Source organism: Lepeophtheirus salmonis, chromosome 13 (genome assembly GCF_016086655.4).
Source record: "Lepeophtheirus salmonis chromosome 13, UVic_Lsal_1.4, whole genome shotgun sequence".
In the NCBI taxonomy this organism is placed as follows: Eukaryota; Metazoa; Arthropoda; class Copepoda; order Siphonostomatoida; family Caligidae; genus Lepeophtheirus; species Lepeophtheirus salmonis.
This window is the reverse complement of record NC_052143.2, coordinates 38,734,334-38,748,465: the sequence shown is the minus strand read 5'-3', so window position 1 is coordinate 38,748,465 and position 14,132 is coordinate 38,734,334. Positions and strand designations below refer to the sequence as shown.

At 30.8% G+C, this 14,132-nt stretch overlaps 1 protein-coding gene across 3 annotated transcripts; it reads left to right on the top strand.

Annotated features, from left to right (window-relative positions):
* Positions 1 to 8,336: 8,336 nt before the first annotated feature.
* shop (sulfite oxidase) lies at positions 8,337 to 12,580 on the top strand. Of its 3 annotated transcripts, XR_005867854.2 has the most exons (3): positions 8,640 to 8,836; positions 8,900 to 10,698; positions 12,468 to 12,580. XR_005867854.2 is itself a non-coding variant. In XM_040722948.2 (2 exons), the coding sequence occupies exon 2, from the start codon at positions 8,917 to 8,919 to the stop codon at positions 10,645 to 10,647; it is 1,731 nt and encodes a 576-aa protein (XP_040578882.1). In that variant the 5' UTR covers positions 8,337 to 8,836; positions 8,900 to 8,916; the 3' UTR covers positions 10,648 to 12,580. The 3 variants fall into 3 exon arrangements, 2 of the variants coding, with proteins under 2 accessions (XP_040578882.1, XP_071748639.1); XM_040722948.2 differs by having other exon boundaries at positions 8,337 to 8,836; positions 8,900 to 12,580; XM_071892538.1 differs by lacking the exon at positions 8,640 to 8,836 and adding an exon at positions 8,378 to 8,629 and having other exon boundaries at positions 8,900 to 12,580.
* Positions 12,581 to 14,132: the final 1,552 nt, after the last annotated feature.

Genomic DNA, 14,132 nt, shown 5'->3' with positions numbered 1-14,132 from the left:
GTATGTTCTAGAACCTGACCTTACCGCGTAGTTACCTTTTTTGTACCACGCAACCTTTCATCCAAAAAGAAACAGAAAAAAGGCTTGAAATCATTTAGTAGTAAGTCAAATTATGCAATAATACGAACTCCCATTTATTTCTTAAGTCCTCCCAATCTAACATTGTCATATTATTTACAAAATGAATTATTTTTATTTCATAATGTTAAAATCTTACTTAGTAATTTATTCCATACTGCATAATCATACTATACTTAGAGTTGTGAGAATCGTGTTTTGTGCAAGCACGCCCGCAATTACAACTTCAACCATCTGGTTCTTCGGTTTTTTTCGGACATCAAACAAACCTTTATTCATTCATAACTATAGTTGATAATATTGTAGAGAAAAACGCATGCAAGGAGGAGGGGGGAAAAAGACATATGGTATCATTTTTTTAAATACTGATGTAATTATCATCGGCCTGCTTTATTATGATTTTTGAGGGTATAACGAAAGTCAAGAATTATCATACACAACTCATTCAATGGTAAAAAAAAAAGTGCTTAAATGGTCACAACAACAGGAGTAGTAGCTTTGGATGGTTCGCAACTAGTTTGTCTGAGACTATATTCCTTTCGAACATACTTATAAAGATATATCAATTATGATTTTTTTAACATTACAATTTATCTGAAAGGCTACTACATATAAAAGCTCCCTTCACCAAAATATAGCTTTACTAGGTACTATTTAATCAAAATAATATTATCAAGAAAATGTCTGAATGTTAGTTATAATTTATTGTATGATACAAATAGTATTAAATATTAATTGTCAATAATATAAAACTTTGGTTATGAATATCAACATACATGGTGGATCTAATCATAATTAGTCCTGAGATACAAGTATATAACTTCTATTTGAAAGAACATTCAAAAATTCATAAAGTTTCAATCTGCCATCATCCCTGCAGAAATTAACGTATCTTGGATCCCTTCTTAAGTAGTATTCTTAGAGAACATCGAAGTATTTCTGACTGATTATCTAGGCATATGAAAAACACTTCTAAATTAAAAATATGTCGCTTCATTTGTCGAATTGTTTGTGTGTATTATATTTGATATGTTTCAACATTAAAATAATAACTAATATACCATACTCATGCTGTGATAAACCTTAGTAAACATATTTATTTTATCACAAATTGATTAATGTAATTTGTATGATTTTTTTATTGATTTTTTCCCATGGAATAAGATCTAAATTACTTGAAAGTTACATATTTTTTAAACATCCATAAGCCGAAAATAACGATTGAAATTACTAATTTGTTGATATACATTTTATTCATAAAACGAACTTCTTTGAAATCTTTGAGGACCTAAAACCTTCCCATAGAGTTGGCTTTAACTATACGTACCTAAATTAACCAAATTAGATAATTACATGAGTGTCGAATAATTTTTTTAAAGCCGTTTCTGTCGTTATAAATATGTATTTACATTTGTTCAATAAATAAATTAATTGATGGAATTAAACATTGACAAATAAATTTGCAATAATATTTGTTTTACAAGTTAATGAAGTTGGAGCTGGATTCTCATTCTAAATTGAAATGAATGAATATATAGAGTTATAATATTCATATTCTTTGATAAATATCACTGATGACCATTATTATTTTTTACAAACGTAGTTACATATTCAAATACACTTAAAAATTCGTTAAAAGTACATATAAGTCAATAATAATAATATAATTTTTTTATGGTTATCATATTTGGCTTGATACATTGGAAGTATGAATTCACAGTCCTCGATAAACAACTTCGAGAATTCGAGTCCTTTAAATAACTACGTAATGCAGCTTGTTTCGTTCTCTTTGGGCAAGAAAGAAGGTTTATGAAGAGACGAAGACCAACGTTGTATTGCAATTTCAGATTGCTCCAACTGTACTGAGCTTTACAGTTTTGATCGCACTCTCCAACAACTCGATCTTTGATTACCTGTCCCAATCCTCTGAGTGGTGTGTCGCTCCACAGACAACCACCTCTTCTTTTGACACATCTTGGATCATAATGAAGTGGAAATCGCTGCTATTGCCTAGTATTTTGCAAATGCTTGTCTGTCAATCCAAGAGCCTTGTCCAATATGAATAATCCATCATGTCTAATGATATTGTAATTAATAACGGAGAATTAAGTGATTAGCATTCTTTCCATAGGAATCACTGTCGTGTTAGTTAATTTTTTTCTTTTCTCTTATTATATATTATATTGGAGCTTTATATGTATATCATTTTAAAAATAAGTTGCATATTAAAATCCATTTAGCACTGGTTCTTTTTTATATATACCATTGTAATGTTTCCCTATACATTAATAACGTCAATTTTATAATTCAATACTAGGTTATTAGATAATTTTAACAATACTTGTTAGAGAAGAATTAAGTGTATACCACATTAATTCTCTATCCAAAATTTACTATTTATGATACAATTAAATTATAAATTTAAAATATAAATATATTCATATAAATAAACTTAAATCAGTCATGCTTTGTTGGAAAAATCAAATACGTTTATTTAAAAAAAACCTTCTAATCGTAAAAGTTATAAAAAGTGTCTTGTTTAATACATTATACGATCATGATAAACCATCAATCACTTCGGGTGCATATCTACAAATCGCATAATATTAACTAAACTAATAAGTCATAAGATAACTCCTAATCACTCAGAAATATCTGACATCTAGTGGAATAAATTGTCAACATTAGTTGTACCAATAATAGTAAAGAATAATTATTTGTGATATTATTTATTTTTATTAGGATCTAAGTTGTAATTTATTACATTCATTATTTATGATATGTCAATAATTAACTAATGCTTTGATATGAGTCACATGACTTGGACTATAGACATTAATTTGATCCTTTATGACTAGATTTGGGCTTGAGTAAGTGTCGATTTTAAGGAGATCACTGCATACAAGTAGTGTTGTGCTGGTTCTAAGTTAGGAATCCCGTGACATCTTTGAATTTTGAATTCTGAGACTTTATATAGTTTAAATACATCTTCGAGTTCAAAGACATTAAAATACATCTACATCTAGTTTTGAGTCATCAGATACTAATTCTAATTCAGGTTCTCAAAATACCAAAAGGAGGAACATGCTGGTTCGTTCGATATTTAGGAACCGATCAACATCAAGTCAGTTCCATTCTCTTTTATCTCAATTGAGGGTTGAGCAATATTTGATAATGAATAAAGATTTGTTCGACTAATTAATAATTTTATCAACTCAACTAGATTTTAAAAAGTACAAATGCAAAATAGTATACTTCAAATGAAATATAATGAGGTTTGAAGATTTAAAATGAAATAAACTTGCGTTAGCAATTAAAAGTAAAATTATTAATATAAAATGTTGAAACAAAAATAAAGATGGCTACAAGTTTATGTCTAAGTTGGTCGTGAATGTCCTCAACAGGTTCTAACAAAAAATTGTTTCCAGTAAATAATAAAAAATTGCACATAAAATTGTCTAAAAAGCATGTTATTTTCTTTTACACGAATAGGTATGAAATATGTAGATTCAAAATTGGTCAAACAAACTTATTTACAAATATGTATTTAGTTCCTGGAAGAACCGGAAATATAAATAATAATTGTAATGATGGAGGTGTCAAGGGTCAGAACGTTGGCAATGACGTTCCAAAAGGTCATCAGTCTCAACACTATAGCTCAAGAGCCTTAATTGTTCCTCAACAGTCATCAAATGTTATTTTGCAAAAAAATCCTCTTGATTGAAAATTATTTATAAGATTAATTCATTGATTTTTACAAATATTATTTAAATATTAGGAAAATTAAATATATATATTCTTATTTAAATAATAAATTTGAAATATGAGGTCTCGAGACCACATTAATATTTTAAAGAACAAGACTATACAGGCTCCGGTCACCGTTTTTATATGGAAGTGTTAATAATTAGAGATATAAAAAAATCCTGTTGTTAATTGAATCAAAAACTCCTGCATAAATATGATGTATATATTTTACTTATCAAAGCTGTCATCGTTATTCGTTTTTCTTCTCACTAAGTCATTACAAGATCTATGGAGTCTTAAAGTAAAGAAGTGTTGTCAAAGATTAAGGAAGAAATTTGGAAAAGGATACTTTTCTTACCTTAGACGATACTATAGGTAGATCCAGATATTATATATTTTCCCATGTACCCGGAGACTGAGGACTCAGATCCAAATCAATGTGACATAAAACCAGAAAGACCTGGAGCATGGGGACTCAGAGTTTACCTGAACACTAAAAGATAGACTCAAATACAGTTCTCAAAATTGGACTTAATGGATCTTTACTATTTAAAAAAAAATTATATTTAGTATTAACTATTTAGGATGAATAATTATCTATGGAATATAAAGAGAATCCATAAATGTGGGTTCACAAACATTAGTTCATGTTAGTTTTCATTAATGATTATCTTTTTGTAGGGTGGGTTCGTCATAGGATATCTGTTGTTTAAGTAAATAATAATTTATTTATTATGTAAATTGCAACCCCGAATAAAACAACGGTAATGAAATTATTTTGACTTGCACAGTATGTTAATATTTTATTTGTCGAAATTTTGTTTCATTTCCAGGAATATATTTGATTGCTTTATAGAAGAGGTGGGAATACGTACATATCCTATAATATTCCCTTCCAGCCATCAAATTATGAGAAAATTTATTATAAACAATCTGAAATCCAATCAAGTCTCGAGTCTTAGCTTTCGAATGTAAGTCATGTCGTAAGTCCTCGAGTCGTAAATCTTCAAAATATGGACTCAAGCCCCTACCTAAATGAAGATTTCAAAATAATATTGCACTCTATAAGCCCCTAGCACCAAAAAAAAATTACTTTTTCCTAGAAAATTTAAAATTCGATTTTTTTTTTTTCAAAAAATTTTAATTTTTCAACTTGTTTTTTAAAAATATAATTTTTTTGAAAAATTATATCATTTTAGAAAATTTTTTACAAATTTTGTTTATTTGAAATTATATTTTGAATTTTTTTTCCAAAAAATTTAATTTTTTGACAATAATTATGAATTTTTGAAGTTTTTTTCCAAAATATTTAATTTTTGTATTTTTTTTTCAAAAAATTCCAAAAACCTAGCCCCTTCCAAAATATAATCCTGTGGACGCCTCTTTACTTGTTTTGTACTTATTTAATTCACACATTCTAATTAAATATCAATAAAAACATGTCCAGGAAGATGAACAAATAATTGTGGAGCGTGCAAAAAAGATCCTGAACCACTTCAAGGGAACCTGTGGACTCATTGTGATTTTTTCTGATGAAAAGATCTACTGTTTACCCTGTCTTCAACAGACAGATTGATCGAGTAGTAACATTTGAGGATGTAGCAGAGTAGCCTCGATATATCTCCACCACTAATGATGTTAGGGCAGGTTGCATCCAGCGGAAAGGCCATAAATCCCGTATTGTTTCCTCTATGATACAGGCTGAAGGCTGATGAGTACGTCAAAGTTCTGGGTATCAAAGTTATTACATGGATCGAATCCATCGTTGGCAATTCTCTCTGGGTCTTCCAACAAGCTGGAGCAATTACCCACACCTCAAAGAAAATCCAAGAGTGGATCCCGACCAACATACATTTCTGGGCATAGGACTTATGGCTACAGCAGATCCAAGAACTCAAACCCCTAGACTATTCCATCTAGGTGCACGTGGTGTACAAGGCCTAAATGAGGCGACACAGCAGCACCCACGTCCTAAAGGCATCTGTTAACAAGACCAGGGCCTCCATGAGCGACATGTACATATAAAGGTTCTGCAGCAGTTTCCGCCACCAACTGGAGCTCACCATCAATTCTGAGGGCTGATACATTTACTAAAACATGTTCTTTGAGTTTCAATTAATAATTAATAAACTTATTTCCTAATTCACCTGTGATCCTGCCATGGATTAGGATACTTTGTGTGTTAAAATGGGTTAATAATAACAGTTGGTCATGTATAGTTGAATCATATAATTTTACACACAGAACTGAACTGAATATGATGCCTTGAATAAGCCAATTTTGTCTTGTGATTTTTGACTATTTTCTCTAGATATATTCAAAAATTTTAGTATAAATTTAAATGATACGCTGGAAATCGAATTTTTTCAAGTATTCCTACTTTCACATTGCTTGAACAATTATAGTTCTACAGCTGATAATTATAGAAAAGATTTTGAAACTTCTACTCGCCAGACAACAATCTACGTTATAATATTTGTGTGGAGATCCTAGATTATCACAAGAGTATTATTCAAATTTGGCGACACGAAATTTAGTTGTTTATAAAGAAATTCAATAAGTTTGAGAAATGCAACGACATTAGAATATTGCAATATAAGTCTAAAAGCAAGGTGATTAATAGATACTCAAGGACTACTCGAGATAAGGACTGGAAACATAATTGATTCAGCTATTGACTGTAGTCCTTTTTCTTCATTGCTCATGTACATATGAATTTAAATTCAATTGACTCATTTGAAGGTTAGAGAAGAGAATAGTTGGAACTGCGTAGAAACACATTAAATTCAAGGTCATTTGGACGGATCTTTCATATGAAGCATTCGACAGGGGCTTCCGCAGGGGGCGGGTGGAGGTGCTTTAGCCTCCCTCCCAGAAATAAAAAAATAATTTTGCTTTTTACTAGAAAATGTAATATTTAATTTTTTTTTTCAAAAAACTTAACATTTGAAATTTGAATCAATTTTTCAAATTTTGTTACAAAAAATTTTATTTTCTGGGATTACCAGTGGCTTTTTAAAATTTTTCAACGAAAAAATTAATTTTCCAAATTCTTGAAAAATTTCCCACCACTAAGAAAAAAAATCTATAATTCTACGCCCCTGTATAGATTAACAGATTGTTACGGGTTCTTATAAATTGTTATTTTTATATTTTCACACGTCTTTTGACTCTTTCTTGGTGTTCTGTTCTAGAAATATCGCCTCTTTGTACTTCACTTAGTTAATTTGCATCTCCTTTAATGGAAGGATTGTTCATTGTAAAGGTCCCCTTTTACATTAAGTTCTGGCATAATGACTTCTGATCTAGTGAATCATTGCCTCTACGCTCAAGAATACATGAATAGATCCAGATTGTCATCGTATACTACTTTCAGAATTTAGGTGTGAATTGAAAAGACAATATAATCAACTGAAATAGCAATTGAGGAACAAAAAAATAGATTTTTCTTCATTGAAATTCTTGAGTGAATTACTCCTTAAATCAACTTTGCTTTGGCTCCTACTCTTAGAAAACTATTTCATTGAGAAGAGTCCATCAGTGTCTTTGATCTACCTATAGAACGCAGAAATAACTCATATAAATCACATTTACTCTTTTCCCTCCCTTCCATCTGTATACTCCATGAGAGAGACCCATAACTTTCTCAACATCATGGGACCTTCCATTTACTTGAGTCTTGCGAGTAATTTTTGTATTATTATATGAAGCAAAATAAATTAATAATAATCAGTAAAGAATATTGTCAATATTGTCATGCAATTATTCATCAATCACCATTCGATCATCCTTTCTTCTCTCTTCCTTCTATATTAAAGTTTCACGTTATATACAATATTTTAGTGATGGGACGATTCACAAAAAAAAAAAAAAAAAAAAAAAAAAAAAATCCAAAGCCGATTCCGATGCTTATTTATTAAAAATAATAATGAAGGCTATATTACTCGTGCTCAGAACTCCTGATTTTTGAAATTATAATTCATCTCCATTTGTAAGAATAAAATGGTTCTTATATTATACATAAAAATCTGTCCAAATCAAAGATTTTTTCATTAGAAGTTGACGATTTTTGAAAAATTCAAACTAATTGACTGACTGTTTTTGCTGATGCTTTTAAGTAAAAAATGAATGTTTTTTTCCATAAAATATCATCTTTAGAATTAGATTTGCAAATAAAAAAAACGTGATTTGAACACATTTTCCAATGAGACAATACACGTTTGCAACACGGGTCATTTGTACGGCATTGGCATATTTTTCTGTTTAATCTCCATTGATTATAATATATTTGAAATTACATGAGGATTACTTTTTTGACCTAAAAAATTGTCTAACGCCTTTAAAGGAGGATTTTCTCAAATGAATACGTATGAAATATGATCTGTATGGCGTTATTAGTAGTGTTAACCGATGTTTATATGTTGAGCTATTATCCAATCTGAAATATACTATACGCAACGTATTTGATGTCTTTCTGACACTTAATCACATGTAAATAGAATTATTGCTCCCAGCTGAACTCTTTTATGAGAGATGAACATTGTATTATAATTAATTGCAAGACTCGTTATTGAGGATATTCAAAAATGATATTTTATCATTTTGTTCAATACTATTAACATTTTCTTCAATGTTACTTCTTAAAATAAGTGAATTATTTGTGTGGGATAAATAGTATATATTGAGAAGACATTCCATATATATCCCCCTGAATAACTACATTTTTTTACGTGGTAGAGTCGTGTTACACTACAATCAAGTATCGATACACGCCTGATGGCTATGAACATCATATGATATTGTTGTGAGTGTGATAGATTTTACTTTCATTTTTTGACCTAAGATATAAACATTCCCGTGCTAAGACATATTCTATAAACATTGTAAATGAAGTATTGTTTTATCCTAGTGTTTACTTTTGAGTAAAACTCATGGAGGATTGAAAGTCCTGTGTGTTGACGTGCAAATTCAAATTACCTATATATTATGCTAAATTCCATATTCTGCAAAAGTATTATTATTAAATTAGAGTGTAATAAAATATTAATAAATAATGAAACTGGTTTATTTCCAGATAATTGTTGATTGGATATGATTTTAAAAAGGTTGATTTACCTACAAAATCTTGTGCCGAAACCTAAACAAGCGACGCTCCTATATTCTTCTCTCTCAACTCAATCATTTCATTACAAACCGAATTATGGAGAAAATGAGGATCCATCTTCAGGATTTAAAGCTCACAAATTTATAGGAGCTCTTTCTCTCGGAACGCTTTTTTACTACTTGTGGAATAATGAGAAACAGTGGAGTATATTCGCTAAATCCTCCCCAGACGTTGGCGAAGATATCTTACCCAATGCTGGTCATCGTATACAACATCTTCCAACCTACAACTCTGCCACAGTAGCACAACACTCTGATCCAAACAGTGGTCGAGTATGGGTTACGTTTAAGGAAGGAGTGTATGATATAACGGATTTCATTTCTCAACATCCGGGTGGAGAACAACTCTTACTTGCTGCTGGTTCTTCCATTGAACCATTTTGGCATTTATATGCCGTACATAAGGGTAATAAAATTGTTTATGAGCTTCTTGAAGGGTACCGTATCGGTAATTTAGATCCATCTGACGTTGTTGATGAAAAAGTAAGCAAGGATGATGATCCATTTTCTACGGATCCCAAACGACATCCTGTTCTGAAACCTCTTTCGGCCAAACCTTTTAATGCAGAACCACCCTTAGCCATTTTGGCGGATAGTTATTTAACTCCAAATGAGTTTTTTTACGTTCGTAATCATTTGCCAGTTCCCATTCTGGAGGAAGAATCATATGAACTAGATATCGACGATCAAGGGAATGAAGGGATAACATTGTCACTCCATGATTTGAAAAATAAATTTCCAAAATACACCGTAACAGCCGCTATACAATGTGGCGGAAACCGAAGGACGGAAATGAATGCAAAGAAACCTTTGAGAGGTTTGGGTTGGAAGGGCGCAGCTATAGGAAATGCTGAATGGTCTGGAGCTCGTTTGACGGATGTTTTAGCCTACTACGGCATCAAGAACAATGATGAAGACACGCTCAAAAAGTATAATAACTTTCATGTCCAATTCGAAGGGTACGATGTGGGTGCAGATGGGAAGCCATTTGGAGCTTCCATTCCTCTCTCAAGAGCATTAGACCCTTCGAAAGATGTTTTATTAGCTTATGAAATGAATGGAGTGGCATTACCGCGGGATCATGGGTATCCCATAAGAGCGGTTGTTCCTGGAACTGTTGGAGTACGTAATGTAAAATGGCTCGCACGCATTACTATTGCCCCTGAAGAGAGCGATACTCATTTTCAAAAAAAGGACTATAAAAGCTTCAATCCATCCATTAATTGGGACAATGTGGACTTTGATAAATCCAGAGCCATACAGAACATGCCTGTCACTTCAGCCATTTGCAGACCAACAAAAGATGAAATAATTCATCTAAAGAAGGGCCAGACTTCATTTAAAGCTAGGGGATATGCCTGGTCTGGTGGAGGAGCGGAAATTATTCGAATGGATTTGACTGTAGATGGATGCCAAACATGGTTCGAAGGATCAATCATTGCTAAAGATACAAAAGCAAAGGATGCCCGACATTATTCCTGGGTGATTTGGGAAGCGGATATTCCAGTGAGAGAGGATCAGAGTGAGATAGAAATTTGTGGAAAGGCTGTAGACTCCAATCTTAACGTACAGCCTGAAAGCTTTGAAAATATCTGGAATTTGAGAGGAATGGCATCCAATGCCTATCCTCGTGTCAGTGTATCAATTAAACGTGATTAATTTATTAGTTAATGTCTTTCTGTGATTTTAAAAATTATATAGGTATATGTGGTGAGTTAACATAAAAACAATCTGGAACGAGAATCAAGTAAAGGAGAAAATGGGTTCTAAGAAAATTACTCTGGAAATTTTCCCAATGGCAATTTTCTCCAGTCATTAACTAACAAAATTACAATATCTCTGTCAAAACTTGTTTTGTGCAATGGAAGGGTCACCAAGCAAGTTAAGAACCAGCGCCGTTTCTTCACAAAGTATTTAGGTTACTTCAAAATGAACTCCGGCCCATGGGTTGATAAATTCTACGACAAATATACCAAGCAGGTTAAAAACCATGGTCCCGGGGTTAGTTTTTGAGTCTTTAGATGGACCCTAAATGCTTTCTGAAGTGGCGGCGGTAGTTTTTAAGGTGATTGGTGTCTTTGCAGTAGCATTAATCAACCAATGGGCCTGGGGTTCATTTTGAAGTACTTGGAGGGTGCTTAAATGCTTTGTGAAGTTGTGGCAGTGGTATTTAACCTGCTTGGTGGCTCTGACATTGCACCAAACATGTTCTGGGTCAAGGTATCCTGATTTTATTAAATAATTAACGGGAAATTTCACACTGGTAATTTTCTCCTGGGCAATTTTCCGTGCACGGAGAAAATGATATATTTGCACGTTATATATAGTACAAGTTGCAACCCAAAATTTTGCAATACTTGTGACAAAGATCATGCAAAAATGAATATTCCATGACTGGTCAATATATTAAGGTTGTAACTTTTGACATATTTAATGAAAATTACTAATTAATCACGATTATTCTGTGGCACATTATAAAGTTCAAATATCTATAGTTATATTAATTGTTAATAAATAAGAAATGCGTAATTTTAATAGATCAAAATAAAATTACCACAACAATGAATAGTTGTTAATAAAAATGACTGATGATAAATAAAACGTAGTGTGACGTAGAAGTCTTCACTTGTACAATCTGTTTGTGCATGTAGAGCAGTTTTTCTATTAAAAGAAGGTCAAAGCGAGTAATTTTTTTGTAAACTGCAGTGGATTTTTAAAATTTTTTCACAAAAAAATAATTTTTTGAGAATAGCTATGGATTTTTGAATTTTTTTTCAAAAAATTTAATATTTGAAATTTAGTTTTTGAAATTATTTTCCAAAAACTTATTTTTGTTTGTAAACAGGAGTGGATTTTTGAAATTTTTTTAAAAATATTTATTATATAAATTTTTCTTCCAAAAAATTTGATTTTTTGAGAATAGCTGCGGGGTTTTGAAATTTTTTTTCAAAAAATTTAATATAACAAATTAAATTTTTAAAGTTGTTTTCCAAAAGTTTAATTTTTTGTGATCAGCAGTGGATTTTCGGAAAAAAAAATTCAAAAAATTACATTTTTGACAGTAGATATGAATTTTTGATTTTTTTTTTTAAATAGCTGTAGATTATTGAATTTGTTTCCAAAAAATTTAATATTTGAAATTTTTTTCCAAAAAAAAATAATTTTTTGAGAAAAGCTGTGGATTTTTGAATTTTTTTTTCAAAAAATTTTATATTTGAAATTGTTTACAAAAATTTAAGGTTTTGTGAACAGTAGTTGATTTTCGAAAAAGAAAAATTCAAAAAATTAAATTTTGTAAGAAAAGCTATAGATTTGTGAAATTTTTGGACTTGTTTTCCAAAAAATTCAAAAAACAAAAAAAAAATATTCATTCTCCTGGGGACGCCCTTGGGCTACAGCCCTTCCAACCTCCCCCCTCTCCACTTGCGGACGTCCTTGAGTCTGTAATCCAGACTCAATTTTGATCAAATTAATTCCAGCTTGCTTTTGTGTTGATGGGCCACAATTATGTACTATGATTTATTATTATTTTTTTTTTTGTTCATGTCTTTTAAAGAATTTTAAAAAACCCAGAATATATATTTTGAAATGATACCAGGTGAATAATACCTATCCTATGTTTTTTTGTCAGGTTAAAATTATTATAATTCATCATTTATGATTATTTATAGCCTTATTTTGAATCCTATTTATAGAAAAAACTCCAGAATGATTGTTATTTGATTTTATGTTGTTGTTGTTTTTTTGCAGGCTTATTTTAGACGCCATCCTACAATTTTTTTTAATTATACACATACACTTATTTGTTTGAGTAGAAAAACTAATTGCAAGTAGAAATCCAATGTATTTTTCAAAACCTGGGGCGCAGATAAGTTTCTTAAACTAAGATAGACTGGTTTATTTTTATAACATTTTTTCCTTAATATTTCACAAATGATCAACTAGACGTAGTACTCGGCATTGCCCGGAGTAATTAGGCATCGCCTAAAAGGCAAATTTTGCTTTAATAACATAAAATAAATCATCATTGTTAATATGCGTTTTTAATGAGCGCGCTCACAAATAACTACTCAATACTTTTATCTAGAGCATGGCATTACCTCACTAACACAAAATACCCTATTTGCTTAGTTGTCAACTATCGATTCCCTTCTTTGACTTGATACGTCATGGATATTTTATAGTTTATTCTTTTAGATAAATAAACAAAGTAATAATAAACTAATCTAAAGCATTAAACCAAGTAGCACATCGAAGGCTAACGTCATTATACAAAATGGTCAGCAAGTTTCTTGTGACTTCTTTTAGATTTTTGGAAATAGACAATTAATAAAAGCAAACGTTTCTTTGAAGTTTTTTGGAAATTTAAATTTGAAATACAAAATGTTTATGACAAGAATAAATGATATACTACGTATTATTAATTAATCAAATTTATTAATACTACGTACTACGTGCAAAAAAATAAATGAGAGACGTCATAGAACAGTGACATCTTGCAAAAATATTATGACAAATATTGACCATACTATTTTCTCAGGCTAACAGTGCTCGATGCACAACTTGGTTTAATGCTTTAAGTTACTCTATACTAATCCTCCATTTCCAAAAGGATATGGATACAATTTCTTTATTCATCCCTTGTCGTTTATATAATTTGGCCATTTTAGTATTATGTCTATGAAGAAATTTAGGCTATATTACACTAATACAAATGTATAACTACACTTTTAATCAAATATTACTAAGCCATATTATAAGACAGTATCAAATAGGGTTTTAATATTACAAAATTCATTTTAAAAATCGTGAAGAAATAATTATATGACAGTGATAGTCTGGGAGTAGATAAGAGATAAATGGCAGTTGGTATGATTCACTTATTTGGCTAACTACCAAATGATTTCTGGTCTTTTTTCTTTTCTTTTTGGAGGGAAGGTTGCGTGGTACAATAAAGGTAACGACGTGAGAGATGGTTTTTTTTTTTTTTTGTAAAAGCGTGAAGAGAAGGCGGGAGCGATAAATAGGTTACAGCTGAATTAAGACCTTTGTAAATATCGGCTGCCTGTTTTATGGTTTGGATGGAAAAAATGAATTATTGCTTTAAAAAAAAAAGGAGAACCTTCTATATTTAAAAAAAAAAA